Consider the following 25,487-nt stretch of genomic DNA (forward strand, 5'->3'; position numbering starts at 1 on the left):
TGCCCCTCTGCCTGGCTGCCCTGGTAGACACTAGACCGCAGCCCAGAACAGCCCTCAGGCTAGACCGCTGTCAATAACTCCAATGACAAAATAAACTCTAGGAGCCTCAGCTAGAGTGTACATCATTTAGATTATGGGCTCCATACTCCAGCTGCTATGAAACAGGAGAAGAGAAGGTATGGCCTGCTCGATGTGGGGCACACCGACCCCACGCCCTGCGGCCAACACCGCCGGTTCGCTATACAAACGGCTGCAGCCCATAAGCCAAAGAGCGGTGTTTCAACGCTTCCCGGCGGGATCGAGCCTTGGGGGGGGGGGGGTGTTCAGCTCCGACTTTCCGACGCTTCTTGGTATGCTTTTTTCTCGAGGGTTAAGCGGCAGTGACACCTGCGTTCATGCACGATTACGACCATTCAAAGGGAATGACACAGAGATCTGTCATTCATGCGACCTGTTGACTCATTCGCCTTGTTTCTGAGGCTGTGTTGGGACTGTCATGGTCATTGATTTGAGTTATGGTGTTGGTGCTTGTTTTTTTGTTTCGATGGTGGATTTGTAAACGCGTTGGTTTTTTTGAGCTTCGTGAGCTTGTCTCTGTGTTGTTGTGCTGTTGGCTTGTTGGTTGCTTTGCGCCTCGAGATAGATACTCTGTGAGTCTGTGTTGAGTCTGAGGCCCGGACCGTGGGTGCGGAGAAGACTGCCCGCAGTACTTTTGTCGCTCGTGCCCCTCCTACTCTATCTGGTATAGTGCTCTCTACACTCAAACTTGCCTGTATACTTTCCCTCGTCTCCATCTACGCTTCTACACTGTTCTATCTTTATCAAAACCGACTCAAACAGAGTTCGTATGCCTCGTAAACAAGCTCCATTAATAGCTTCCTCTCAACAGATCAGGCTGTTGACAAATCCGGCCGGCGCCGTCGCACAAACACGAGTCGCATCGGCCGTACGGTATCTAGGCTGGGGTAGTGCTCTAAATCTAATATTAGCAGGGCACTGATTTAGTCCGAGCCGGCTACAGATTCGTCTGGATCTGCATCCCTGCTGCCATGCGATGCCAGGGGCCGTAACCGTACCACGTACACTGCCGAGAATGTTCATACTGACTGACTGAGCGGTTATTCAGAGGTTAAGGATGCGGGGGCCAAAAGCTAAGCTAGGGGCATCCAAGAATAACTGATCAATTATTGTTATCGTACGTTATTCATCCGTCATTCATGATTCAGCCCTACACTGCCATACTGTTTACGCAAGGGGTAGGTATTTGCATCGCATGGCATCACATGGCATGACTGGGCAGTGCCCTCACATTCTCAAGCTATTTTACCAATTATGCCCCAACATTATCTAATTATGTACAGACCAACATACTCTCTTCCTCTGGTTCCTCGCTCGTCAACCGTGGATTGACACCGGCCCGACCCCTTCTACCAAAGTCTTTACCCTGCACGGACCTGCTTTCATACTCCAGTCCGTATTGGGCCCCGCACCGGCACTGCGTACCGTACATATCAGCTGATTCATGTCTGAGTATGAAACTCGACTGGGTGAAACAGCGCACAGCGCACAGCGCACATGGCGCAGTGTCCGTGCCATCCGTGGCTGCCATGCCGCGCGGAGAGATGCCGGCACTTGGAGACGCGCTGCCACGGTTGGCTGCATGCAGATTACGGCGATCAGTTTAGTCTGTTGGTTGGACTTGTTGGGTTAGATGTTGCATGTTGGATTTGGAATTGAAGTATTTGGAGTCGATAGATGGGCGAATCGTGGATGGGACGGCTATCGGTTTGTTGGTAGACTCCCCGTTGTTATAGGGGATGATTATAGCATGGTATGCTGGGGTATACGCGTCTAGCGAGATTCACCCTGTCCTACCTCAGCGAGCAAGGGGTAGACCCAGGTTGTGGCTTGAGCGAGATGTTTCTCCCGTTGGGCGTACGGCTGAGGCTTTGGGAGCAGCCTCGCAACACTCTCTACCTCTACCCATCTCCTCGGATTCCGTGTTGCTGACTATGCCTGCAGAATAGGTTCGCCCTGCAATAATTCCTTGCCCCTGTCATTATACTGTACGATGGAGGTCACCTTCATATATAGCACACCCTCACCACCCCTTCTAGTGGATGACCGAGATACCTCCCTGGACTCTGGTCCCGTGCTGGTGATCACCACGCCTCAACGCCTGCCTAGTTCCTCAGCGCGCCAAACCCACGGTATCTGGTATTTGTCAAGCCTGACTCACCCTGCAGGATCATCTACCGCACCGAGATCTCTCGGACCCCGGATTCCGGGAATGCCCCTGGAAACGCACGGGAGATCAGGGCCCACCTTACCTCAACTCCATACTCGGGATCCATCTCCGATCTTACCTCCTATCTAGGCGATACCTCAATATTCTACTCCGTATGTAGTGCTAGTCATCGGGCAATTCGGCAGCCTGTTCAGCCTGGTCTCGAGAATACTGTACATACCAGACTACCAGTCACGGCATCCGGATTCCGGATCATATTCTTCTACCGAGATCAGAATCGATGCCGAAGCCGATAATCTGATCTCTCTCGGGGTTGTTCGGCTGGTTGATTCTTCTGCGAGGGTCTCGTTCTCTACGGATGGATGCAAGGAAGGATCCAAGGGTCCAGCCTAGGCAGACACTATGTTAGGCTAAGCTAAGCTTATCTGAAGAGGTTATCTAGATGATCTTGATGAGCCACGAGTCGTATTCTTTCCCAGATCAAGTAACAGAAAGGCGAGAAGAATATACATCAAAGCCTCCATACTCTGCAGAACCTCCTTGGCGATCCCCCCAATTCAGATTCCAATCCCAATTTGCGATACACCATACACCAGATTCCCAATCTATCTACGTAATGTAACGGAGCACAGGTACGCTTTGATCTAGACAGAACACCCAGCCACATTCCATTCCATCCCATAGCCGGCAAAATGCCTTGGGTATCCATCGCACCAGTTTGCCACCGTAAGCTCGATCCTAATCCAACGAGATCGCAAGTTTCAGAACTCAAGCGTTGGTTTCTTACGCCCAGACATCGTCAGAGTACCCTGCTGAGCCACAACCCCCGTCTCAACTCCTAACAGCCACGCAAGGAAGCTCCTGATTAACCTGCCTCCTACCCAGTCCGAACTCAAATTGCAACATCATATTCCGTATGGGACGCCTGAGTTTGACTACCCTAGGTAGGGGTCGCGGACCGTGGCTGCGCCCCGTAGTGGCTCGGCAAGCCCTAATCCACCAGCCAACCCGCCAACGACAGGCCTTTCAAGGCTCGGAGCAGCATGAGCCTCGTCTTCAGGGCAACGAACGATCCTTGCCCAGGGCCGTTGATGCTCCGTTGCGGGATTTTTTACTTAGAGTTGTGATGCTCGGATATGGACTAGATTGCCCTGGCATCACTACGTGTGGGATTTTCTTTTGGGAAGTAAAATGGAGTGGGTCATCTGATGGTAATGATGCGTTGTCTGATTGATGCAAGTCTATAGTTATACGTCTTGGTTTAAGTAATTCAAGTCCAGCGCCGATCGCTAAGTGCAGATGCAAGATGCAAGATGCAGTATGCGAGGAAAGACAATGAGATCTAAAACCGTATGCGATAACGCCAGGCTTCAGTACAAAACATCATATGAGAAGGGGGCAACAACAGCAAGAAAGGCAATATCCGAAAAGAAGTTAAGAACACAAGGGGGTCAGACAGTGGAAAAGGGGGAAAGCAAGAAGAAATCTATAGTGATTGAAAGCCGAGACGGGAGGGAAAAATCGGAAGTTGAGCAATATAACGAAGAAAAAAATAGAAGTAGAAGATAGTGAAACAATCGGGGGAATAGAAAAGGAAAGAGTCTATCGTGAAACAAAGCTGAGAATGTAAAGAGGAAGGCAGCAATTGGAAAAATGAACAAAATCAAGGTCAGGTGATAATGTAACGGTCGAAAGAAACAGAGAAACCAGAAAGAAATAGGGATAAAGGACCGGCAGAGTCCTGCTGTCGAACTTGAGTACCCACGCAGGGCAGTACGTCTGCGTCGGCGAAGAGAAAATGCGTGATCGAGGATACATTTGGCTTGGACGACCATAAAAGGCAAGCAATGAAGCTAGTGCCATCAGAACTCATGGCTATTTTCACAGCCGCCCGTCGTTATAATCAAGCAGGACCGCAAGAATTGCAAGCGATATGGCCGCAAACCGTGCATCTGCCGGAGGAGAGAGCCGGGTTGTTCATGTTCTTGCAAGAGCAGCACAGCCACCACCCTGCCATACTTGGTCTGGCGAACTGGACGAGCGAGGTAGTCGTCGAGGTAGCGCGCGTGGACTCCGTTGTCGGATAGTGCATGTTGTTTAGGTGGCTAAAGCAAATTCGAAAATATTGATTCTGGGTTCAAGACGCTTGATTGAAGATGATTGACTGAGAACAAAGGACCGAAGACGATGGACTGAAGGTGCTGAGCTGGGTAGCAACAGATAAGGTATAATCGAAGAACTGATTGAAGATGCTAGCTGTCTGGAGTTATATCCGGGGCTCAATGCTAAATGACGACGACGAGGGACTGATATAAGACTGAAGACTTGATTGTGATGGTGTAAACGAAGGAGAGATGGGATGGAAAGTAAGGATTATAAACGACAGATGTCAAAACGGCAGTAGGTATAGCAATGAAGCAATTTGCCCGGATTTGCCTTGTGCACACTGCTGTTGGCAGTGAGGGCAATAACTGAAAAGTTTGTGCAGCCCCAATTAGGCCAGCACGTTGATAGCAAGAGCCCACCAGTGAAACCAACCGCAAAGGACGTGTAAACAGCGAGTAGCAAGGCACTCCATCACTGATGACTCTGACTGAGGCGAATAGGCAGCAGGCAGACTGCAAGCGCCCTTGTAAGGGCTACCGCGATATTTGGAGCCATTCGGGATGGATACGCTCAGTGGCCCCAACGGTTGAAATCTGTGTAAAGCGGCGCTCGTTTCGTAGCCATCAGACGGGTGTCGGAGCCCTCGGGAATCCCATTCAACCCATTGAGGGTAAACAAAGTCAAACAGTTTCGAAAGGCATCTGGAGGCAGCGAACCTGTCCAGGACATGTTCGAAGGGCCTCAGGGCTGGCATTTGCGACGTCCGTGCGGTCAACCCAGGCGTGCGTTTGCGTCTGACTCGTTTCGCCAATGCTTCGAGAACCCAGAAATCGCGTCAAGTGTCATGCAGATTGTGTTCACCCACGACTGCGGATGAACCCTGAGCCACACCCGCGCTTAGGTACAATGACGTGAAGAGATGGAAGCAAGATCCGCTCCTTGCAACCAGACAAAGTCAAGCGCTGTACCTGGGCGAATTGATCGGCGATAACCCCATGTGCTCTCAGAATGCTGCGAGCGCTTGAAGCGGTTGCCAGCGGCACCGCGGGGCGTGAAGCCTAAGCAGGGCTATTCCCTGTTGAACAGGGCGCAACGGGAGGGGCCCGGCATCCCGTTGCGAACCGTATCCGTGCTGATAGATATTGCAGATTCATATTGCAGCTTCATCATTTCTCGTGATGGCCTCAAAACGCAGATCACGGTTTGACGTGACGTCAAAAATCGAGTCATGGATGGCGCGGATAGTACGGGGTATCGCGTTCCCAAATGGAAGGCCGAGGCTGAAAGGAACGGCGGGGATGAAATAACGCCTTGAGACCCAAGAGAAGAAAAAGCGTTGACACAACGCCTGAAAGAGAAGCCCAGAGACCGGAGTTCTCCGATGATGATGCTCTTCGCAGGTTAAAACGGCGGAGGCGGCCACCAAGGTGTGTTTTAGCTCAGCGTTATTGTAAACTGCGTTGCACCCTATATTTTGAGCCTCATTTTCACGCAGGTCCACCGCCTTCTTGTTTCCAGACTGGCGGTCGGCCGTTGCAGGAATTCATGTGAAGGCGTGACGTGTATGGAAAGTATGCCCTGGAGGTACTTTGGCCCATGTCCGGGTCAAGTCCACGAAGAAAGGCCCAGCGGGCGGGGAAATCGGCACACCGGGTGGCGAGAGGCTGGAGAAAACCCCATGATCTCCCAAGGACGATGAGCTGAGTGGACGAAGCTGGCGATTTAGCTTGGGTCGGGCGAGCAGCGAGGATAGCCGTGATGAGTGAGAGAGTTGGAGAGACGAAGAGAAGCAATTGATGGTGGTGATTGCTAATGGGAGGTAACGTGATCCTGTCCCTGGCCCTTTCCACGGTTCCTGTGTTTGGCCATACTATCCAGTCCCCCTGCACTCTCTCGACACTTGATACTGTCAACAAATCAATCAATCTGAAGCTCACCGTCAGGCCGAAAACTCCAGGACAGATCGGACCATCTGATTCGCTGCTTTCTCTTTGTTGCCCACTCAGAGGCCTTCGGCCGTTAGGTCGTCGGGCTTTCAGTTTTGTTTCGTCACCGCCGCCCAGTGCCCACTCGCCCCTCACAGCGTCATCATCTTCATCCCTCGAGCTCCTCTGAACCTCGAATCATTCATCTTCTCATTGGACCCGTTGAAGCTGCTACCCGGTTTCCACGGCTTTTCTCGAATAATCCGCGACTTGCCGTTGTCTCAGGTGGTAATATCCACCAGTCTCAGCCAGCGATCCCCACATCTGGTGGCTCGACTCTGCTCGGGCTGCTTTTTACAAGCCCCTTCTTCATTGCTTTTTCAACTCTCCAATAGTCCGTGCAGTGCTGAAGCTTCTTTGACTTCGTTTGTTATAAGAATTCTCCGAGACACAATCCTTTAGATTTCGCATATTCATCCTCTATTCCTTGCTTCTGATTTATATATACAACGGCATCCTCGTGTGCTGCCGTTCCTTGCTTGCAGACTGAGATGGGCTCTGCCGCACGTTACCGGCCCATCTCGCCGGGCAGCACAAACATGATTGATCCTCTACGAGCCTCGACAGGCACTGTCCAACTTGCCTCCTCCTACGACCCCTATGACCCTGCCGGCCGCCCGATATACGCAGGCTATCGCGCCGACGCCCCGTTCTCGCCCACGTACGACCCCCGATACGCAGTCTCCCCGCGCCTAGAAGCCCACCCAATCTCGAAGCAAACATACCACGATCATGGGCAGCCCACAAGGCTGAGAACAGAATACGCGATTCGGCCTAGGCAAAGGAGCAACACCGCATCTGCTGCTGACTCGCATGGCAGACTCGAGGTGCCTTCAATTCCCCAGGCTTCCAGGACGTCACCGGTGGTCCTGTCAGATCATGGACGATCTCCGAGTCCTCTTACGGACCAGGACGGCTATCTTATTCCTGCGTCTTCCAGGCACCATAGACATCATCGCCACACATCCTCTGTCGATTATGCGAGCGATACGGGGGGACATTCGACTTCGCGAAGACATTATGGAGCGTATCCGGCGTATGGAAGTCGACGGCGGTATCCCCAAAATGGAGGCCTCCGGAAGGGCGAGGATATTGACGAGTATGATGCGTACTCTTACACCAATCCCCGCGAGCAATTCGAGAAGGAAGCTGCCGCCAAGTTACAATACCACCGTAGCGCTAGGAAAGAGAGGCCGTTGAGCCTGACGGGGATCGAGGACCCCCGCTTGTTGGCACGCAGAGATCCTCGAGAACATGGGCCGCCCCCGTCACATCGCGGATTCGACAGAATCAATCGGGATGACCTGCGTCGATCGACATACGGTCCTGGTACTAGCGAACTTGATCTTGCGGGTGCGCGACAGCGCTCGCCACGTACTGTTGCCCTCCATCATGACCACGATGAGGGTTACTCTTCGTACCGAGATGATCATGACGACGGCCGTCACATCCGCCGTGAACATAAACGTTCCGATGGCGACCCCCGAAACCGAGAATTGCACGACAGCCATGGACAAAGAAAGTCATCCCACAAGCCCTCCGCACCCTCTGAGTCTAGTAACGGTCTGGGAACAGCCGTTTTAGCCAGTGGATACTCGGATGAGGTCGATTACGACCTCAGCTCCCGTGCTGATCGATACCACCACCGAGACAGAGCGCCTCGGGAACGTAGCCGATCAAGGAGACGCTCCAGGCGGCACGGCGGAAGTGAGTCTGATGAGTGTTCATCGGATGATGACCTGAAGAAGTATCGACGCGAGCCCTCTGTGCGTCCAAGGGTCAATGGCTCTGATAGTTCGAAGGAAAACGAGCCACATCGCCACCGTTCGCGCTCTCGTCACCACGATCGGTCGTCGGAAAAGAGATCGGATCAGAAGAAGCTTGATTCAAAGGAATCCGACGCGCCACCTAAGGGGATATTGAAGCCACCCCGCGACAAGTTCCCAGAGGAGCCAAACCCGGTACGAGAAGGCGTTGCGCCCTTGAAAGACGCCCACAAGAAAGGGATTCCTCCTGGAGCCCGTTGGACCAAAATTGACCGCCGTCTTGTAAACCCGGCCGCACTCGAAGCTGGCCAAGAACGATTCGAAGAGCGACCGGACCATGTCATCGTCTTGCGGGTGTTGGCCAAGGAGGAAATCCAGACCTACGCCGTTAAGACGCAGGAAATCCGAGGTAAGTCCATCTCGATGCCTATCATTCCATATTTCCCCCTTCTTTCTTTGTAGACACTAACGACATCAGATGCGAGGTACCGAGAGTACATCCGAGCACGCCGCAAGCAACGGGAGGAGGACCGTCGACGTGGTCGTCCCGTAGACGACTTCTCGAGCGATGATGAGGACGAAAGCGACAACTCGCCCCTTGCAATCGAGGGTCCGGGCGAGCCAAGGTCTGCGCAGAAGAGTTCAGGCACGAAAGCCGATCCTGCAGACCAGCGTGGCCATTGAGTGCAGCAGCTGTAGCTTGACAATCAAGCATGAACATGAACGTATGGAGTACGGTCGACATAGGGGCATCAATGATCAGCATGTTTGTGTTTGCTATAGGGGTCATCATTAGCGTGCTTACATACAGCAATCAAATTAAATCAACATCTACCACACACCAACCATTCAGACGGCACCAAGCCCGTCCAGTCCCGAACATTGAACTTTGAATCTGCGTACGCAGTACGGAGTAGGTCTTTGACAAAACAGTAAACAGACAACTCATCGAATGCGTTCACGATCCGATGGTTAGACCGATACCCAACTCGCCTCGTGATGACCAGGTACACTACCCTCCCCTCTACACCCACCGCCGTCTGACCTAGTCTTACTCCGTAGAATATCCGCACTGCAGCAGCGCTGGGGTTACACGGTACAACACACGCAGCGAGCGCCGTGCCCTCCGACCGAGTCCCCATGACCTTCGACAGAAGGTTGGATGTTGTACCAGGTCAGGTAGCCATACCTCACGCGGCGCCCCTAGCGCTTTGCGTTCCGCTCGTCATCGCGCATGTATCTTGATAGGGATAGGCAGGGCAGCTGGTATCCGCAACTAGAGCCCTGCCTCCGGGGTACGCTGTAAAGGAGGGAAGACGTTAATCGCTATAGGGATGGATGCGCGCTGCCGATCAGAGCGGTTGATTGGATGGCGAGGGCGTACGGCCTCCTATCCTATACTTCTCCCTGAATGGGTGATCTTCTACTGAACTGCTGTAGTCTACATCATTGCGCATTTCTACGAATATGCGCAATAGGGTCTACTCCGGAGACTGAGCACGCTGTAAGGTCTCAGTCAAAAGGGGCCGCCAACTCACCTGCCTACACTATCGGCACTACACAGAGGACGAGAAGCCTGCTGATTCTGACTGTAGTTGTGGCCTTGCTTTGCGCAGCGCTGTATGTACTGCACTTTGCAAGCCTCAAATCCAACTAGCCACCCATCGCCAGACAACTGTCAAGATATGTAGACTACGCGCTTACCTGGTCTGCGCTCTGCAGTCAAATCACGAACCGGGCTCAAAAAAGGGCTGTGAGGTTGGGAGCCCCTTTTTTGCGTGGTGGGCTGGGTGAGATGTACGGATCGTCATTGGGTCATGCACTGGATACTACACCCGGGGAATGAGATGAGGCGCACGGAGTAGAACCGAATGCAGGCGTAGGCGTGCATACACCCTACATGCTCCGTACTCCGTACGTACAGAGATCCAGATGGTATGGAGCAGGCGCAGAAAGAAAGCGAGGACGAGGGCGAGGGCGATGGTAATAGCGATGGTAATGGCGATGGCGATGGCGCGCGTGATGAGCGCGTATTGGCAGTAGTGGAGTTAAGTTTCTTCACGCGAGCAGAGATGTTTGCTTGTTGTTTTCTTTTGGGGCGAGGCGCGCTCGTTCTCTTCCGTTTTAGGAAGAATGCAGTCAAGACATTCTGACGAAGTCGTTGAGGAAGGAAGGGAATATGAGAAGGAGGGAGGGATCCGATGGTAACTGGACGGACGAATGCCGGAGGCTGTCGATTTGTTCCGACTTGCGAGGCTCTGTTGTGTGCATGGGTGCGAGAATGGTGCCGGGCCACGCTGTTGTCATTGTTGTCATATATTGTTTTCAAACAGTCAGGGAAAGGGAGGGGGTACTGTTTTGCGTACGGCGTACGCCCTGGTGAGATACGACTGCAACCTCGAGCCCAAGAAGCCCTCGTACCTCCGGACAGGAAATCCCTCATCGGCGCCCCATTCACCAACAGAGACGCCATCAATCGCTCATCGAGCACTACAAGAGATTAAACAGCTTAGTGTTGGAGACGGGTGAATTCTCCGTTTCGGTTCCCATGCATAAGCCACTAGTACGCATCTTGCCCCAGTCCAACCCAACTATAACTCGTCAATAACCAAGATTAAATGAACAGGGAATCGGCGGAAAGACGTGCATTAGACGGATGACATGGGCAAGGATCCTTTGGTTCAAATCCATCAGGACCCAGGTAAGCGCCGAGCCACTGTGCAGAGCTGGGGACTGCAGAATCGCCGCCGTAGAACCTCTCAGAGACGCTTGTATGTAGTGTACTCCGCCCCGTTCGTTCGGCGGCAGTTGTCAGTCAACGGCATGTTTTATTTTTTCCATGCTTTCTTTTTTGGCCACCTGTCACCGCGGGACTCGACAGTGGAAATGAAGAAGGGCGGAAATTGGAATCAAAAGGGTGCATTTCACATGCGAGGTTTCCATGAATTGGTTAGAGCGACCACGAACAAAGGGATTCTATTTTCTCCTGCTTTGATATTGGCGACGTATAGCTGCTCGCTACTATAGCGACCGAGGCCGAGGTCGAGACAACGACTGGCAGGCAGCCCTCCCTCCCTCGGTAATTTGAGATACTTTCGTTCCTGTGCCTTGGAGGTTATCCACTGACGAATCGTCCGCGATGGTTGGCCCAGCGGTGGCCCAATGATAGTGGTTTGTTAATAGAGACGATGAGCATGATCACTCAGAAGTTTGATCCTCAGTAGTGCTTAACGGTCTCTCGGCTGGCGTTTCGGTAGACTAGTTTGTACCCAACCTGGATACCTGAGTCGCCATGAGCTTGCGAGGTTGGTCTTTTGAGGGTCAAGGAGAGAGTAAATCATCGACGTCACAAACAAGCTGTGCCGCTTCTCAATACGCGCCTCCCAACGCCTCTGTAAGGCAGAAAAAGTCGCCGCGAAGTTCCGGCACAGCTATCATTCGCCGATTGCCGGTGAGATAATTAACTTTTCGCTCGCGTGTAGACTGAAGACCCGAAGAATCCTGCCGAGCAAAACTCTCTCCTGCATTGTTTCATCGTCCTAGACTCCTGGCCTGCATTGCTCTATCTCAAAGCCACGGAAAAAGATTACCGTATCAGTGGGTCTAGATACTTATCAAAAGGTCGCACTTGGCTTAGAACTTCCTTAGACCCTATATCTGATTGACGAGCAGTTGAGCACCATCATGAGCGACTGGCGAAGGACCTAGGCCCTCGGACGTGTTCCGTCAAGTGGCACGAAGACAGAAACCCAGCCATCACGCATCCTTTTCGAGCTCCACTCTAGATGATGCCGATAATCACCCGCCTTAGTGAGTGTCAGTGCGCGGGGAATTATTAACCACTGCCACTGGGATAACCAGCAAGGGCATGACATGGCCTAATCGGCGCCTAGACGATTACTCCGGCGCGCCGAACATGCTCACCCTTGCAAGTTGAAGTGAGGTTAAATTGGCTGATGTCTGTTGATCCTTCGGTCCCAAGCCTGGACCTGGTAGGAGGTGTCTAGACACATGTCTGCAGGGGCCGTGCATGGCTATACTGTCTCGACTCCCCAAGAGGTGAAGTCTCGAAGAGTCTCGTACTTGTAGACTGGGTCCTGTCCTGGGTCCGCACTGTCCGGATGGTGGGGCCGCGCTGCCGGTTGCCTTCGACTCCCGCTTGCCCTAGGTACAGACTCCCTACAGTCCCGGAGTAGGCTCAGATCACATGTTCCTGCTCTGTCGTCATGGGCGTTTATCCGTCTCTCGGCTGGACAATGCCAGGTACGAGAGTGGGATCGAGTTCAAGTGTCCAACAGTTGACCTCATCGTCGCTGGGTGGATAGACCTTGGCTTTGCGCCTCTTCCGTAGCGCCGAAGTGGACGCTAAGCAAAGGAACGTGCAGTCCGTATTCCATAATCCGGCACATTGTGAAGCGATGATCTGTCCTTGGGCTAGGCTGATTATATACCGCTTCAGGAACATATTCCGATATAACCCACGGAACATCGACACTAAAAGCTCCATGCCATCTGCTACCCCAGAAGCGGCTCTTTGGCCCGTAGACACAAGGTTAGCGATACTCTGGGTCTGCCCGGTGCGGAGAATTCGGCCCCTCTCAGGTTCTATTCCGGTCGCGATACTACTTGCTTCCCTACCCTTGGCGATGATGGAAGTTTCATGCCTTTAGCCATGCCGAGGGTCAAGTAATAATGACACTGAAGCGACTGGACGACTCCGTGTAGGCCTGAAATACATCAGAATCTGTCCTTGAGACACGCCGGCAACGCCACACACCAGCTTGGGGCAGCCTGACAACTCCATTAACCCTTGGTGACTATGTGGCGTATGATGATCCAACAGCATACTCCGGAGTAGTCATCCTGATCGGGATTCCAAATCAGGGTGCAGACCGTGACAAATCGAGAAACGTCTATCGGATGACCGATGTCTTTTGCTGTTCCTTCTGAATGGGTCACCTTCCACGAAAGGAGACGGAGTCTTCCGTATAACTGTACATAAATGGCTGTCCTGCTGGACTGCACTTCGTATCCCAGCTAAACGACCATGAAGTCTGGCTCATGCCAAGCAGCCAAGTAGATTAAGATTTTTGGTCAAGCTGAAGCGTCTGCCCTTTCAAACCCCGTATGGTGTATCCTCGGATTTGATATAACGTTAGTTGATTGGGATTATTTCCGGAGGATGGGTGTAGACTACTCCGTAGACTGCGGCTTGTCGCTCGCTGGTGCAAGAGAAGTCTATCGGCATCATCGAAGAACTGTCAGACCCACAAGCTGATAATACACGACCGTTAGGTTAGTACTGTCACCAGACTGACTGTGGGGGCGCCGACAGGTGTACGGAAGATGCAAGACACCGGGGCGTCCCGCCTTCATTTGTTCGTATACTCCGTAATAATTGAGGCAAATTCATTTCTGTCAGACGTGAAAGCTCGATCGGCTCCCATCGTTTGTTCCAAGGTAATATAAGAATGACGCCCTCTAGTTCGGAAGTGGAGCCACCTGCGGGGCATAAAGGAATCTCTCATCGAGAGTCGACAACGGCGCAAAGTGACTGGCTGGCGGACCTGGCGATATGCCCAAAGGAGTATAGAGGATTGGATGCGGCGCCGGCGCGCGATCTCGAGCTCGCCAGCATTTCTCGATTAATATCGGTGATTATGAAGATCGAAGGAGTACATAAATAATCGAGAGCATTAAGGCCTTTTAGGGACCATCGAACTCATTTTCCCAACGTGCAGTCCCTTGAGGCTAAAGGATCGCACTCATTACGGATGAGATATGGACTGTCCATTATCAATAATGAACTTGGGTTGTCTGCATCGGTAGGCAATTCCAGTGAGCTGATACTGCGCCAGTGCAACGTGCTTGAGATCTGGGTTTCAAGGATTAGACCAGGATAGCTTCTGGGCATGTGTCTCAGACGCCGTCTTCAAGAACGGGTCTTCGGCTGATGTGCAGCATCCCCAGCCGCCGATCAGGCCTGAAACCCGTTAGCACGAAGCTAGCAAAGTCAAAAAGTACAAAATCAAAGAACAAAGAGCAAACGTTCCGTCTCGAGTCTCCACCATCAACGCTGGCTCGTTGAGATGGCGTTGACTGCGCTCAGGTGGCGTTCAACGGGGTTACGCCGTATCAAAAATGTAGGTGCCGTTGTCCGGGTCTCTCCGTCTCTCCTCTCGACTGGGAGTACTCAAGAAAGGGGGATTCGTGGATGATCTGCTCAGGGTTTATGAGTTCCGCTTCGGGTCCGAAGCATAACATCCCCGCCGTTCGCTGCGAAGCAGCAGATGTGGAACAGAGGGCGCGGCGAGTCGGCGATTCTTGTTACATCGCAGATAAACGGGGTGAGATTTCCTCGTTGGAATTCTCCTAGCCTGAAGCATGAACCCAACGAGCATCATTCTGCAGGTTCTTCTCTGTAGCTGCAGTAGATATGTCAAATCAGAACACCTGTCACATAAGCTGTTTCGCTCTGCCAACGGCTTGAACCGTGGACTCCAGTTCACAGTATACAGGGCGTATAATCCCGGGCGATGGTCAGAGGCTTGTCCTTGACCGGCAAGGTTCTAGCTCACGGAAAGTCGGACAGCCGCACCTTCCTTACTTGGTCTTCTATGCTGCATATTCCTAGTCAAGCAGAAAGCTTCCGATAGAATGATATTTTGATAGGAAGACTGAGGCGCCTCATGACCCTGGTAGCCCTTCATCCATTGGTCGGACCTTGTAGTGACCCGATGAGCATGCTCCGGGAGGTATTCCGTGCGCTTTTTCTTTTCCCTACTATTGTCCTCGCAGTCGAAATTAAAATTATGGTGAGCGCGGAATGCACTTGCACCCTGCCTCAGATCATGGTGGCTGTTCCAATTGCCAGCACTCGCGTTCAACCAGGCTGACGCTAGACGCAGCTAGGCTAAAAGTTGGGACTGAGGAGCCCGATTACGACGACGCGCTAGTTCCAGGTTTGGCAAGACAGTTGCTTCGCCAAGTCCTGGAGTAGACGCTCCTCAGAGCTGTCGCCTTTGCTGAGGACGGGTTTGGTTGTATAGAATCATGGTCGGATGTCTCGAACTGAGTCGAACACCCGATAGAGCGAGGTTACCTCAACCCCTCTTCGCGGGATGATACTCGATGGCGTCCAACCACGGCTGTCCAGTATCTGCAGGCAGAGAACTCGAGTCGTACAAGTTTGCCTGTCATCATGACTTTTAAAATAATTATGCAACTTGTTGTCTGTTGTACACGGAACAAATCGAAGTTTCTCAACTCTGATAGGCTCACCAGCCTACCAGGAAGTCTCTTAGCAGGGAATGCTTACCTCGATCCTGTTTCACATGGAAGGATTGCACGAGGGCATCCTTAGCTGCAAGAAATCTTATCGCTGGAACAGAAGAATTCGAGATGGCTTTATCGAGTCCTCGTGCCAAGGGCCACTAATTGTGCGCGTTGACGCCTTATTGATTGAAGGGAAGAGTTATGCGGGGCCGACGATGACGCCTGACAGGCCTAGGGTGGACTGCTAGTAAGCTCCGTCCGTCAGCCCATTCGAATCTTAGAGTGACTCGACCTCACAAGTTCGCAGAGATGAGCGAAGTCACTGCACCGGGAGGCAACAGGAACCCGGGGGAGAAAGAAAGGAGGCCGGTGATGGTACGGCCACTTGGCAATGACAGCAGCGTTACACAACCTGCTTTGGCGAGATGAGGATTCTCCTTTTTCCCATTTACAATTTTCTCTTGTTCCTTGTCTGAGTATGCTCTACCTCGCTCCATATTCCAAGCCTCTTGCTGTCCTTCCCCAAGCGCCCGGGGTCATCCTCTGGCCGGGGACCGTTAGAACGTTTCGAGTTAATTCGAGATGCTGCCAAGGAGGGATGGCCGTGATGTGAATGGGAAGGGTGGCATCGTCATCGTGTTCGCACCAATTGCTGATTCGAGGGACCTGGCACTCGATGGGGCGGGCTTTCTGGCCCTCGTCCGGCCCCTTTTGATTTGACAGCGGGCCTCGGGAGGGGTGGATTGGCGTCTGCGCCGGTGGGAACAAGGCTGACGGCAGCAAGTCAGATCCGTCGAATCCATTCCAGATTGTGCGTAAATTGCTATTTTGCTGATTGACTTTGGGCTAACTGCGGAAGAAGCCAGAGAAGATCTCGGAGGGCAAGAAAAAGAAATACCTGATGCGGGTCTGGGTCTCTCTCGTCTTTCGTAAGATGACGGTCACGAGAAATTACGCGACCTCTGCCGGAGTCTCGAGAAAACTGAGACCGTGGTCTATGACTGGCTATCGATCCTGCTGCTGATCATTTGTCTCTCGCTGTTATTCTTCTCGGTGGCCGGGATGCTGAGGATGAAAAAGCCTCGTGTCAATAGAACGCTAGTGGATGGTACCTGACTGCCCGCTGGGATCTGTCGGTGGACGTTCTTGATAGCCCTTCGCCTATGCAAGGTGGACGAAACGCTGGCCATGATTCGAGACGATGGAGTCCTGGAGCTGGAGCTGAGGGCAGTTATCCACAGCGTCTGTGAGCCTGATCGAGACTCCGAACCTCTCCAGTCTCCAGAGTCCAGCCAGAGTAAGAAAGGTGGATCCGGATCTCTGCCAATGAAGGCAGAGAAATAAACGATTCACTGAGAGCTGCCTTTTGGCACACTACTGAGTAGTTGCTCTCGAGTTTCTTAACTGCATCGCTGCTATTATTCTCCGAATATAATAATACGATATATTATTGATACTCGTAGATTAAAGCAGTTGACTAGCAGCATCATAGTGATCCTGCCCTGGTGGACTGTAGGCTGAGATACCATCTCCAACACTCGCTCCCCAGCACAAAGTACCCCAGCTTTCAATTGACTCACTTGCTTTTAAAGATCGCCCGCGGCTCCGTTCTTTGTCTTGACCCTCCAGACCTCTTGCCTCTTTTCTTTTCCCGACATCACACACTTACTCCGTACTGCTCTACACAAGCTTGGCCACCGCTGTCCTGCCACATCCAACAGCGCCCAGGTTAGTTCGCTCTTAGTTCTTCAGACCCCAATCCATGCAAATCATCTTCATCTCACCCTGGATCTAACCTCCAGCTGATGGGCTGCCAATCCGTCACATTTGCGCCTTCTCCTGCGTCCTGCATTCATCCTGGTCAATATTACACCACCTTCCCGCTAGTAACAAGCTCATCTTGATATCCCCACCACTCACTCTTTGGATTTAATTTTATTTTCTGCTATTTCTTTTCTCTCCGTGCTCTGGCCTTTTCCGGATGGGGGCTAGCAGCCTCTAGCCAGCCTGGATGGGTCTCCGAGCTAAATAACGACCCTGGACCCTCCACACACTCGCAGCAGCGCACCGTTTAACAAGGCCCTCCCCCAGTCCGCCCAGGGCAACGGACCGCTGCCATTTGCTCTTTGCTTTAAGCTTCGCTCTTGTTTTGCTGTCTCTTTCTTTGCCTCTCCCTGCTTGCTTGCTTTGCTTCCCAGCACCTTCTAAGTCTTTCACCTCGCAGTTGCATGAGATGAGTCTCTGAGTTGACAGAATCGAGTCCTCGATCCGCGAGGCCAGCCATGACTGGTGTTGTCCCGAATGACCTCGCCCATTCTTCAGTAACAAAATACAAGGACAATCCTGTGGATAACCCGGTAAGGTTTTGCTTTCTTTTGCCCTTCTGCTGGATTTCCTGCTCTTCTTTCCTCCGGTCTGCGACTCCATCCAAGGACATCCTGGCTCGTTTCACGTGGTTAAGACCGGGAGCGACCTGTCAATGAGGCGAGGATACGAGTCAACTCCGGCCTTCACGCCGTGGATTTCTGACAGTGCACGGCGCTCCTGCTGTAACCGGACACCGCTATCTTAAGCTTTGATACACGCGACTCGACCCTGGCCGCCTTGGTGCGTCAGTCTCTATCTAAATTGAGGCTCCAAGTATCCGTTCTCCACTCCCTAAGTCCCTTGAAGACCCTCTTATCTGGCCCAATACTCGCCGCTTCCCGGAGGACAGTCTTGTGCGAGTCTCTGGCCGACGTGGACAGTGTCCCTGAGCTCTGAAATCGATTGTTTCGCGAGACTGGACGTGTGCAACCTCAGGAACCACAAAGAAATATCATGGGCCTTCATTGTTACAATGAGATGTTGACTCTCTCCGGTCACACCTGGTGTGACTGAAACTCCTACAAGCACTCTGGCGCATTAGCAATGTCCTGATGCGAAGAGACTTGTAATGAGGGATGTCCATTTTGGTCCCGAGCCATATACGTCCTTCAGTCTGTAGTGGTCGTGAGTGTTTAGAGGATACTTCAACCATTAACCCCTCGGATCAGCCAGCTACCTACAGCCTGAGACCGGAGATTGACAGCTGCTATCATGTGGCAGCCGGGGGTTATGCAGTCTCCCCGTCCTGCAGCTCGAGCGTTGGATGCACATATTAAGAACATTACTGACCAGTGTTATTGTAGTTGCGACGACAACACGCTATCTCTGAGCATCAAGGCCCTCAACATCCGCATCACCAATATCCCGGGTCAGCAGGCCTCGCTGAGAAATCCAGACAGCCCGAGTCTCCTCACCAATCTAACACAAGTCTCTCTCCTGGTTCATATGGTCCTCCTACACTAGGAAACGGAGTCTTGCATCATCCACATCCATACGACCCACAAGCTCCAGAACAAACCTATTATACATCGCATCAGCCTTACACCACGGCGAACGCACCGAGCCAATACCCATCTAGTGGTAAGTGCATTCGTCTCACTTTACGTTGGGCCGTGATAGCACACTTGCCACTTCGCGGCTGGTCCCGAAGATGCCCAGTCTGCGTCGGCAGTCAATCAATCTAGACCTTGCCCTCTAACTCTTCTCCAGGTCCTCCAGAGATCATGGCAACTACGCAGATGCATCGGCCTTATCCTCCTATCTATCATACACCCCAATCAAGCTCACCTGCTTCAGTGGCTTCGCAGACGCACGAACATAACAGAAGCCTCTACACTCAATCTCCCCAAATGACGTCCACAATCTATGGCTATCAGCAAGCTTTATCAGGCCTTCCCGTGCAGCCCTCGCCATATGGGGCACATCCATCGCCTCAACAACACCCTCTTACTACCCAGTCAATGATAATGTCTCACCAAACAGCCACATCCCAGCTACCGCATCAGTCTTCGCAGGCACCAACTACTGCATTGACTAGTCCTACTACCTCCACTGTACAGCAGGCGACACCGCCTCAGAGGGCGCTTTTGAACCCCCCGCTTCCTGCGACTGGAGCGCCGCTTCCACCAAGCAATGGCAGCCATCAGAGCCCAAACCTTGGGGCAAGCTCTAGCGCAGCACCGGGTCCTATCCCAGCGACCACCCCCCTTGTTGTACGACAAGACAGTAACGGGGTACAGTGGATTGCCTTTGAGTACTCCCGCGATCGCGTGAAAATGGAATATACAATTCGGTGTGATGTTGAGTCTGTCAATGTGGACAACCTATCACAAGAGTTCAAGACAGAGAACTGCGTCTATCCTCGGGCATGTTGCAGCAAGGACCAATACAGGGGAAATCGTCTCGTTTATGAAACTGAGTGCAATGCTGTTGGGTGGGCACTGGCAGAGCTCAACACTACGTTGCGAGGGAAGCGTGGGCTAATCCAGCGCGCAGTTGATAGCTGGAGAAATAGCAACCAAGATCCTCGACTACGGAGTCGACGGGTGAGACGAATGGCCAAGATAACCCGTCGCCAACAAGGGATTCCACCGCCGCCGCCACCTTCACATATGGCTGCGACAGCTCCGGTTCCCCCTGGAGTTCCCAGTTCTAGCATCACACCAGTCGGTCCACGTCCACCACTTGGGCCATTGACAGCTATGGGGCCACCACAGCTACATCACCACCATGCTCAGCCGGATGGGCCAGGCCACGATGAAGTTAGCGGTATGTACCGCCATATATGACACACATGTCCAGTTGACATTAGTATTTGTGTTGATTTCTACGACCTTGTATTTCTTCTTCCCTTTATCTCGCGTGCATAAGCATGACTTTACGGGTTATTAAGACTCCTAACTTTGTACTTCTACTTTTTTTTCCCTTGTTCATTGCGTTTCTCCCTGGTTTTTGTTGTCGTCTAAGTCTATACCCCATCCTTCAACTTGTCTGCTATGTCATGACCGATACGTACTGCTCTTTCTTGCCTTCACCGTGACGCGCCATATGTCTTTCCGTGTAGGCTAATTCTTGAATGTTGCTTTCTCTGTAGGTCCTGCCGAATATGCCAGTGCTGTGCATCGGTCCCTACCGCCTACACCAACCCCCAGCGCGCACTCGCCAACAGATATCCGCACGGCACAGGTATTTCACGGATACCCTGCGTTTCCGCTTCCTGCCAGCTCGTCGTCCGGACACCGAGGCCCCTCCATCCCACCTTTGATCCGAGATAACGGTATTGGGTCCTTTGGACGCCACCCGGCTGTTGCAACCTCGAGCAGAATCGAAGAGATTGAGGAGGAGGATGAGCATGATCCAAACAAAGATGACCTGTTTGGAACACTACCAGAAGGCAAGCGCCGCAAGTTTATCCTTGTCGATGACACTCAGAGGCCTGGCTGTCGTGTCCGTGTCAAAGTCATGCTGGATCAGGTGGACATGGACGAGATCCCTGATTCCTACCGCATGTCCAACTCTGTATACCCACGCACCTACTTTCCCGTCCAGATGAAAACTCCTCGGGGCCAAGTTCTCCCCGGGGACAGGTACATCAAGGACGACACCGAGGCCAACGACATTGACGATGACGAAGAGGCCACGGTAGGAAGGATCATGGTTCCCGCTCCGCAGATCGAAGACGACAGCGAAATAGCTGTTCCTAGGATCTCCCGACGCAGACATAGGAAGGAGGTACTTCTGAATGATCTAGGCTACCGGATGAGCTGGAGCCAGAGCAGAGTATTCTCCGGGCGGATGCTATTCCTGCAACGATCTTGTAAGTGCCTTCCGCCTGCCAGCTTACTGGCTGGAGTCTAGTATTGTTGGACTCTTGAAGGACTAGAAAGATTTTGTCATGTCCAAACTAACTTCAAGTCTTAGTGGATGCATACCGAAACAAGATGCGCAGCACAATGCTCGCCGCTGGCCAAGAAGCTGGTACAGTTCCACCCCATTTCGAAACCCGGGCAGGAAAGCGACGATTCCTTGAGCGCAGAAAACGGGCAACCATATCCCATGAAGGCGGGCATACGGTTTCTGCTTCTCAGCATGACGCCGAAGAAGTCGAGCCCTAGCGGCACTCACTTTCATTCAAACTTCACTTCACTTCTCTTTCAAAGACATCACTCTTTTATTTTCCTTCACCTGTCATTATCTTCAATTCCCCAATTTTTCCTTTCTTCCACATTTGCCTGACCGTACAAATCTCACGACCACGGCCGCTATGTACGATAATAGACAGACGACAGAAGTCGCACGGCCGAACGCGCGGTGTTGTATCTTACGGTCTTCATTTCTTTCTCAGAGCACATGGCTTTCTCGGTGTCTGGAGATGGGCTGACATTGTTTCTGTTACCGTCCAAATACTTCGGCATACTTTGACGATTCGATGCGGATGACTGATGATCATGCTTGGAGGGGAATGCAGCTTGCAGCAAGACGAAAAAAGCGAAGGAGCTGATCTCTGCTATGACTTATGACTCTGTTTGATTTTGTCATTGTACGCAATTTCTTTTCATCTTCGATAACCAGATAGTTGTTTGTCAGGATCGGTACAGGCGCAGGATAACCCTTTGAATTCTTCTATAATTACTTTGCTTCGGTCTTACTATTATTATTTTTTTCCCTCTTCAATTAGTTTGATAGGACCCTAGAGTTTAAGAATCAGCTTTCCGAATTCTTCTGGTGCCGAAATAGCATCAACAGAATCCTGCTGAGCATAAGCACTAATTGAAAATGCTCCCAAGCGAAGCCGATTCATCAAATTCTGAGACAGTTCAAATATATACTCTGTAATAGTCATTCAATGCTCGTACAGAGTAAAGTTGTTAAACTTCTCGAAGCGATAGGTGACCGCGGTTGTCTTAAAACACAGGAGCCGAAGTCCGCAACCATCACATGGTGTCTGTGTCAGCAACTGCACATGGAAACTTTTGCCTTCGAGAAGACGCGTAGACACTCAATAAGGCCGTAGAATTAGGTTAAGAGTGCTGCATGTCTCACACAAGAATGCCATTCCTCCACGTTTGCGGGCTGCCACTCTGGCGGCCTTGTCCGAAGCGGGACTAGCGCCGTCGGTTATTTTTGGCGGGAAAGACAACAATAACCCCGTGGCACCGATACCGTAATCAATACGCTTCCGTACACAGTCGAGAGAGCCCTACGGATCAGGGTTTACAGGGTCCTTACAGGGTCCGTATGCTGGTTGTCGGGGACACAGCCTCCACCAAGAGCATCAACAGTTCAACACTAACGAACTCATGGACCAAGTCCGCATGCAGTAAATCGTCGATCGATCGAGCTGGAGTCCTTCTCCGCTTTCTTTATCCATCATCAGTCTTCAACTTCGTCTTTTCATCCTCAGCTCTACCTATCCTCGTCCCCTTCTTCTGCGCTGAGATCGAGATCGCGGTGCCTCGTCCCACTTCCCACCCACCTTATGATCGGCCGATAGTCTGTGCTTTGCACGGTCCTACTATTGCCTTCTCGTCAATATATCAGCAGCGTAATTACTCTGGAAATTACCTGTGACGCCGACGCCAACTCCGGCTCACGGTTTGCTTGCCTGTTCCTGACTCCTCAAACTTTCATTGTGCCTCTTGCATCTGAACCGTGGTTTTTGTTCGACCACGGTGGGTTCAACCAAGTTGACGTTTCAGATGGTTCCAATGTGTCGCTGACTTTGGGACAGGAATTTGTCTCACCCTCGCTCTCCTGCGTTTCGTCTGCCTGCGTCCTTTTTCTGTTCAAGTCGTCTTCGCTCGCCTTTGATTACCTTCGGCGTTTTCGATCGAGAAGTATCAACCGCATCGCAGAACGAGATTAAGACCGAAATAGAGAAGTGGGCTAGCAACAATCAGTTGCGGTCGTCGACCAATACCGGTGCCAATCACGGCCACTGAGCAGACAAGCACTCCATGGGTGACAGGTCAGATCAGTACGGCGATATTCCGCCGATTCCCTCTCAACACCGGATGCACGGATACGGACGCAACGGCGAACCAGGCCTGTCATCGGTGCCAGAAGACCAGCAGAATTGGCGGCCCGGTCCGGGTATTGCACATACGCACTCTATGCGAACAGATTCCACTGCAACCCCGGGGATGGATAATCTAGGGCCTGCGGCCGTGGGCGGCGGTATTAGTGGTATCGCCCTTGGCGTTGCCAACACCCATGACCGTCAGAGTGGCGTTGACGCTTTCAGGGACACAGACGCAACTCTCGGCTATATCCCCGCTGAACGAGGATACCACACTACCGGAGCGGATAACCCGTATGTGCCTGCGCCACCGAGTGTCGGGCCAGGACCAGATGGCAGCTCGGAGGGACTGCGCTCGCATGAGACCTTCGGCTCGAGTGCGGCGTTGGGGGGTGCAGCTGCGCCGGTAGGGAACTGGACGCCACCAGGCGGATCGCATAATAGCTTTCTCGAGGCTTCTTATCCCGCGGCGGGGCCGGGACCGTACCAGCGATATTCAGGGTACAGCGCGCATGAATACCACGGCGACATCAACCCGGACAATATTCTTGACGATGGAGATGACGGTTTCGCGGCCGCCCCGTCCAGGAGGTCCCACGTAGCTGGGGGAGCAGCCGCTGGCGGTGCGGCGGGTGGTCTCCTAGGAGGATTCTTCGGGGCCAAAAAGGCCGCTGCTGTTTCCTACAACCCAGTGCCGGGAGCAGGCATTCCGTCTGCGGAAAAGTATGCTAGACCCAGGCCATCCGGGGGAAGTAGAAAACGCGGATGGATCATTGGGGGTATTCTGGCTTTCATTGTGGTCGGAGCCATTATCGGCGGTGCTGTTGGCGGCATTCTGGGCAATCGTAGTTCAGAGAGTTCATCAGACTCTTCCGACGGTGTATCAGCCGATGATGACACAGAGACCAACGGCGATCTTGACAAGAACTCGGACGAAATCAAATCTCTTATGGCTATGGATGGGTTGCACAAGGTGTTCCCAGGCATGGACTATACACCCTGGGGTGTCCAACACCCCGAGTGTGACAAGTGGCCACCGTCCCAGAACAACGTTACCCGCGATATGGCCGTGCTATCTCAACTGACCAACACTGTGCGCCTCTACGGCACAGACTGCAACCAAACCCAGATGGTCCTGCACGCCATTGACCGCCTCGAGCTCACGGACATGAAGCTCTGGCTCGGCGTCTGGATCGACACGAACACCACGACCAACGAGCGCCAGCTCTCGCAGCTCTACGACATTCTCGATAACCGCACCGACCACTCCATCTTCAAGGGCGCTATCATCGGCAACGAAGCCCTCTACCGCGCGGGCTCGACGAAAGAAGAAGCCCGCAAGAACGTCATCAGCTACATGGATGAAGTCCGTCAGCACTTCGAGGACCACAACATTAGCATTAAAGTCGCGACCTCTGACCTCGGCGACAATTGGGACGAGACCCTTGCCAACGCCACAGACGTCGTCATGTCCAATGTCCATCCGTTCTTTGGTGGCGTTGAGATCGATAAAGCAGCAGGCTGGACCTGGAGCTTCTGGAACACACATAATGCTCCGCTCACGCAGGGGACGAATAAGGGCAATATAATCGCCGAGGTAGGCTGGCCTAGCGGCGGAGGTAACGATTGTGGTGATGGCGCAAACTGCAACGACAATACCTCTGGCGCCGTGGCAGGCGTCAAGGAGATGAACCAGTTCATGGCGGACTGGGTCTGCCAGGCGCTGGAAAATGGGACCGATTATTTCTGGTATGTGGCTTGTCAAACTAGGGCAAGAGTCTTGTGAACTAACAACATTACAGGTTCGAGGCATTCGACGAGCCCTGGAAGGTACGATTCAACACGGGAGATGAACAGTGGGAGGATAAATGGGGTCTCATGGATCCAGGGCGCAAACTGAAGCCTGGGATTGAGATTCCTGACTGTGGCGGGAAGACGGCGACATAGCCCTAGCCCTGTGTCTTGAACCTTATCCTCCGAAAGCAAAAACTCCCTAGCATGACTGACTCTCCTTTACGAAGCCTGTACCTCTCGGTGTTTATGTTCTTCTTTCTTCTGTATACATGATTCAGTAACGTGCAAATGTTTGATGATCTGATCGCGCTGCTCTATGTCTGTCTTGGTTGGTGCCTATCCAGTTTTGGCGTTTGTTGAACTTTTCTTCTTGATCCGTTTGATTGTTGACTGTACGGAGAGCCATCTTTCTCATTGAGCCTGTTGCA

The 25,487-nt window shown here is 52.4% G+C and overlaps 7 protein-coding genes across 7 annotated transcripts; 4 read left to right on the forward strand and 3 right to left on the reverse strand.

The window, feature by feature from the left end:
* Positions 1–307: 307 nt before the first annotated feature.
* BDW74DRAFT_154048 (uncharacterized protein) lies at positions 308–808 on the reverse strand. Its single transcript, XM_073724616.1, has one exon. It carries the CDS (start codon positions 792–794, stop codon positions 501–503), a length of 294 nt encoding a protein of 97 aa, XP_073583249.1. The 5' UTR covers positions 795–808; the 3' UTR covers positions 308–500.
* Positions 809–6,578: 5,770 nt separating this feature from the next.
* On the forward strand, positions 6,579–8,931 carry BDW74DRAFT_25918 (uncharacterized protein). The gene is made up of 2 exons (XM_073732336.1): positions 6,579–8,514; positions 8,584–8,931. The coding sequence occupies exons 1-2, from the start codon at positions 6,831–6,833 to the stop codon at positions 8,787–8,789; spliced, it is 1,890 nt and encodes a 629-aa protein (XP_073583250.1). The 5' UTR covers positions 6,579–6,830; the 3' UTR covers positions 8,790–8,931.
* BDW74DRAFT_25933 (uncharacterized protein) lies at positions 8,749–9,382 on the reverse strand. The gene has a single exon (XM_073732337.1). The coding sequence runs from the start codon at positions 9,245–9,247 to the stop codon at positions 8,930–8,932; it is 318 nt and encodes a 105-aa protein (XP_073583251.1). The 5' UTR covers positions 9,248–9,382; the 3' UTR covers positions 8,749–8,929.
* BDW74DRAFT_25969 (uncharacterized protein) lies at positions 9,382–9,837 on the forward strand. The gene has a single exon (XM_073732339.1). It carries the CDS (start codon positions 9,517–9,519, stop codon positions 9,760–9,762), a length of 246 nt encoding a protein of 81 aa, XP_073583252.1. The 5' UTR covers positions 9,382–9,516; the 3' UTR covers positions 9,763–9,837.
* BDW74DRAFT_25968 (uncharacterized protein) lies at positions 9,838–11,221 on the reverse strand. The gene is made up of 2 exons (XM_073732338.1): positions 10,753–11,221; positions 9,838–10,696 (listed from the first exon to the last, which is right to left on the reverse strand). Exon 2 carries the CDS (start codon positions 10,576–10,578, stop codon positions 9,913–9,915), a length of 666 nt encoding a protein of 221 aa, XP_073583253.1. The 5' UTR covers positions 10,579–10,696; positions 10,753–11,221; the 3' UTR covers positions 9,838–9,912.
* Positions 11,222–17,662: 6,441 nt separating this feature from the next.
* Positions 17,663–21,361, forward strand: BDW74DRAFT_168174 (uncharacterized protein; the record flags this gene model as incomplete). The annotated part of the gene is made up of 5 exons (XM_073726787.1): positions 17,663–17,737; positions 18,551–18,827; positions 18,957–20,015; positions 20,341–21,063; positions 21,168–21,361. The coding sequence occupies 5 exons, from the start codon at positions 17,663–17,665 to the stop codon at positions 21,359–21,361; spliced, it is 2,328 nt and encodes a 775-aa protein (XP_073583254.1).
* A 1,457-nt stretch (positions 21,362–22,818) lies between these two features.
* Positions 22,819–25,273, forward strand: bgt3 (putative cell wall glucanase). The gene is made up of 3 exons (XM_073732342.1): positions 22,819–22,918; positions 22,978–25,014; positions 25,068–25,273. The coding sequence occupies exons 2-3, from the start codon at positions 23,204–23,206 to the stop codon at positions 25,210–25,212; spliced, it is 1,956 nt and encodes a 651-aa protein (XP_073583255.1). The 5' UTR covers positions 22,819–22,918; positions 22,978–23,203; the 3' UTR covers positions 25,213–25,273.
* Positions 25,274–25,487: the final 214 nt, after the last annotated feature.

This window comes from Aspergillus multicolor (assembly GCF_047715735.1).
Source record: "Aspergillus multicolor strain CBS 133.54 unplaced genomic scaffold BDW74scaffold_14, whole genome shotgun sequence".
Lineage (NCBI taxonomy): Eukaryota > Fungi > Ascomycota > Eurotiomycetes > Eurotiales > Aspergillaceae > Aspergillus > Aspergillus multicolor.

Bases quoted from the DNA above. Each gene is read 5' to 3' on its own strand.
- BDW74DRAFT_25969 (XM_073732339.1), top strand. From the start codon at position 9,517: ATGGGTGATCTTCTACTGAACTGCTGTAGTCTACATCATTGCGCATTT.
- BDW74DRAFT_154048 (XM_073724616.1), bottom strand. From the start codon at position 794: ATGGAGACGAGGGAAAGTATACAGGCAAGTTTGAGTGTAGAGAGCACT.
- BDW74DRAFT_25918 (XM_073732336.1), top strand. From the start codon at position 6,831: ATGGGCTCTGCCGCACGTTACCGGCCCATCTCGCCGGGCAGCACAAAC. The intron at 8,515-8,583 runs GTAAGTCCATCT...TAACGACATCAG, and splicing joins TAAGACGCAGGAAATCCGAG to ATGCGAGGTACCGAGAGTAC.
- BDW74DRAFT_25933 (XM_073732337.1), bottom strand. From the start codon at position 9,247: ATGGGGACTCGGTCGGAGGGCACGGCGCTCGCTGCGTGTGTTGTACCG.
- BDW74DRAFT_25968 (XM_073732338.1), bottom strand. From the start codon at position 10,578: ATGGCGTCTCTGTTGGTGAATGGGGCGCCGATGAGGGATTTCCTGTCC.
- bgt3 (XM_073732342.1), top strand. From the start codon at position 23,204: ATGGGTGACAGGTCAGATCAGTACGGCGATATTCCGCCGATTCCCTCT. The intron at 25,015-25,067 runs GTATGTGGCTTG...ACAACATTACAG, and splicing joins AATGGGACCGATTATTTCTG to GTTCGAGGCATTCGACGAGC.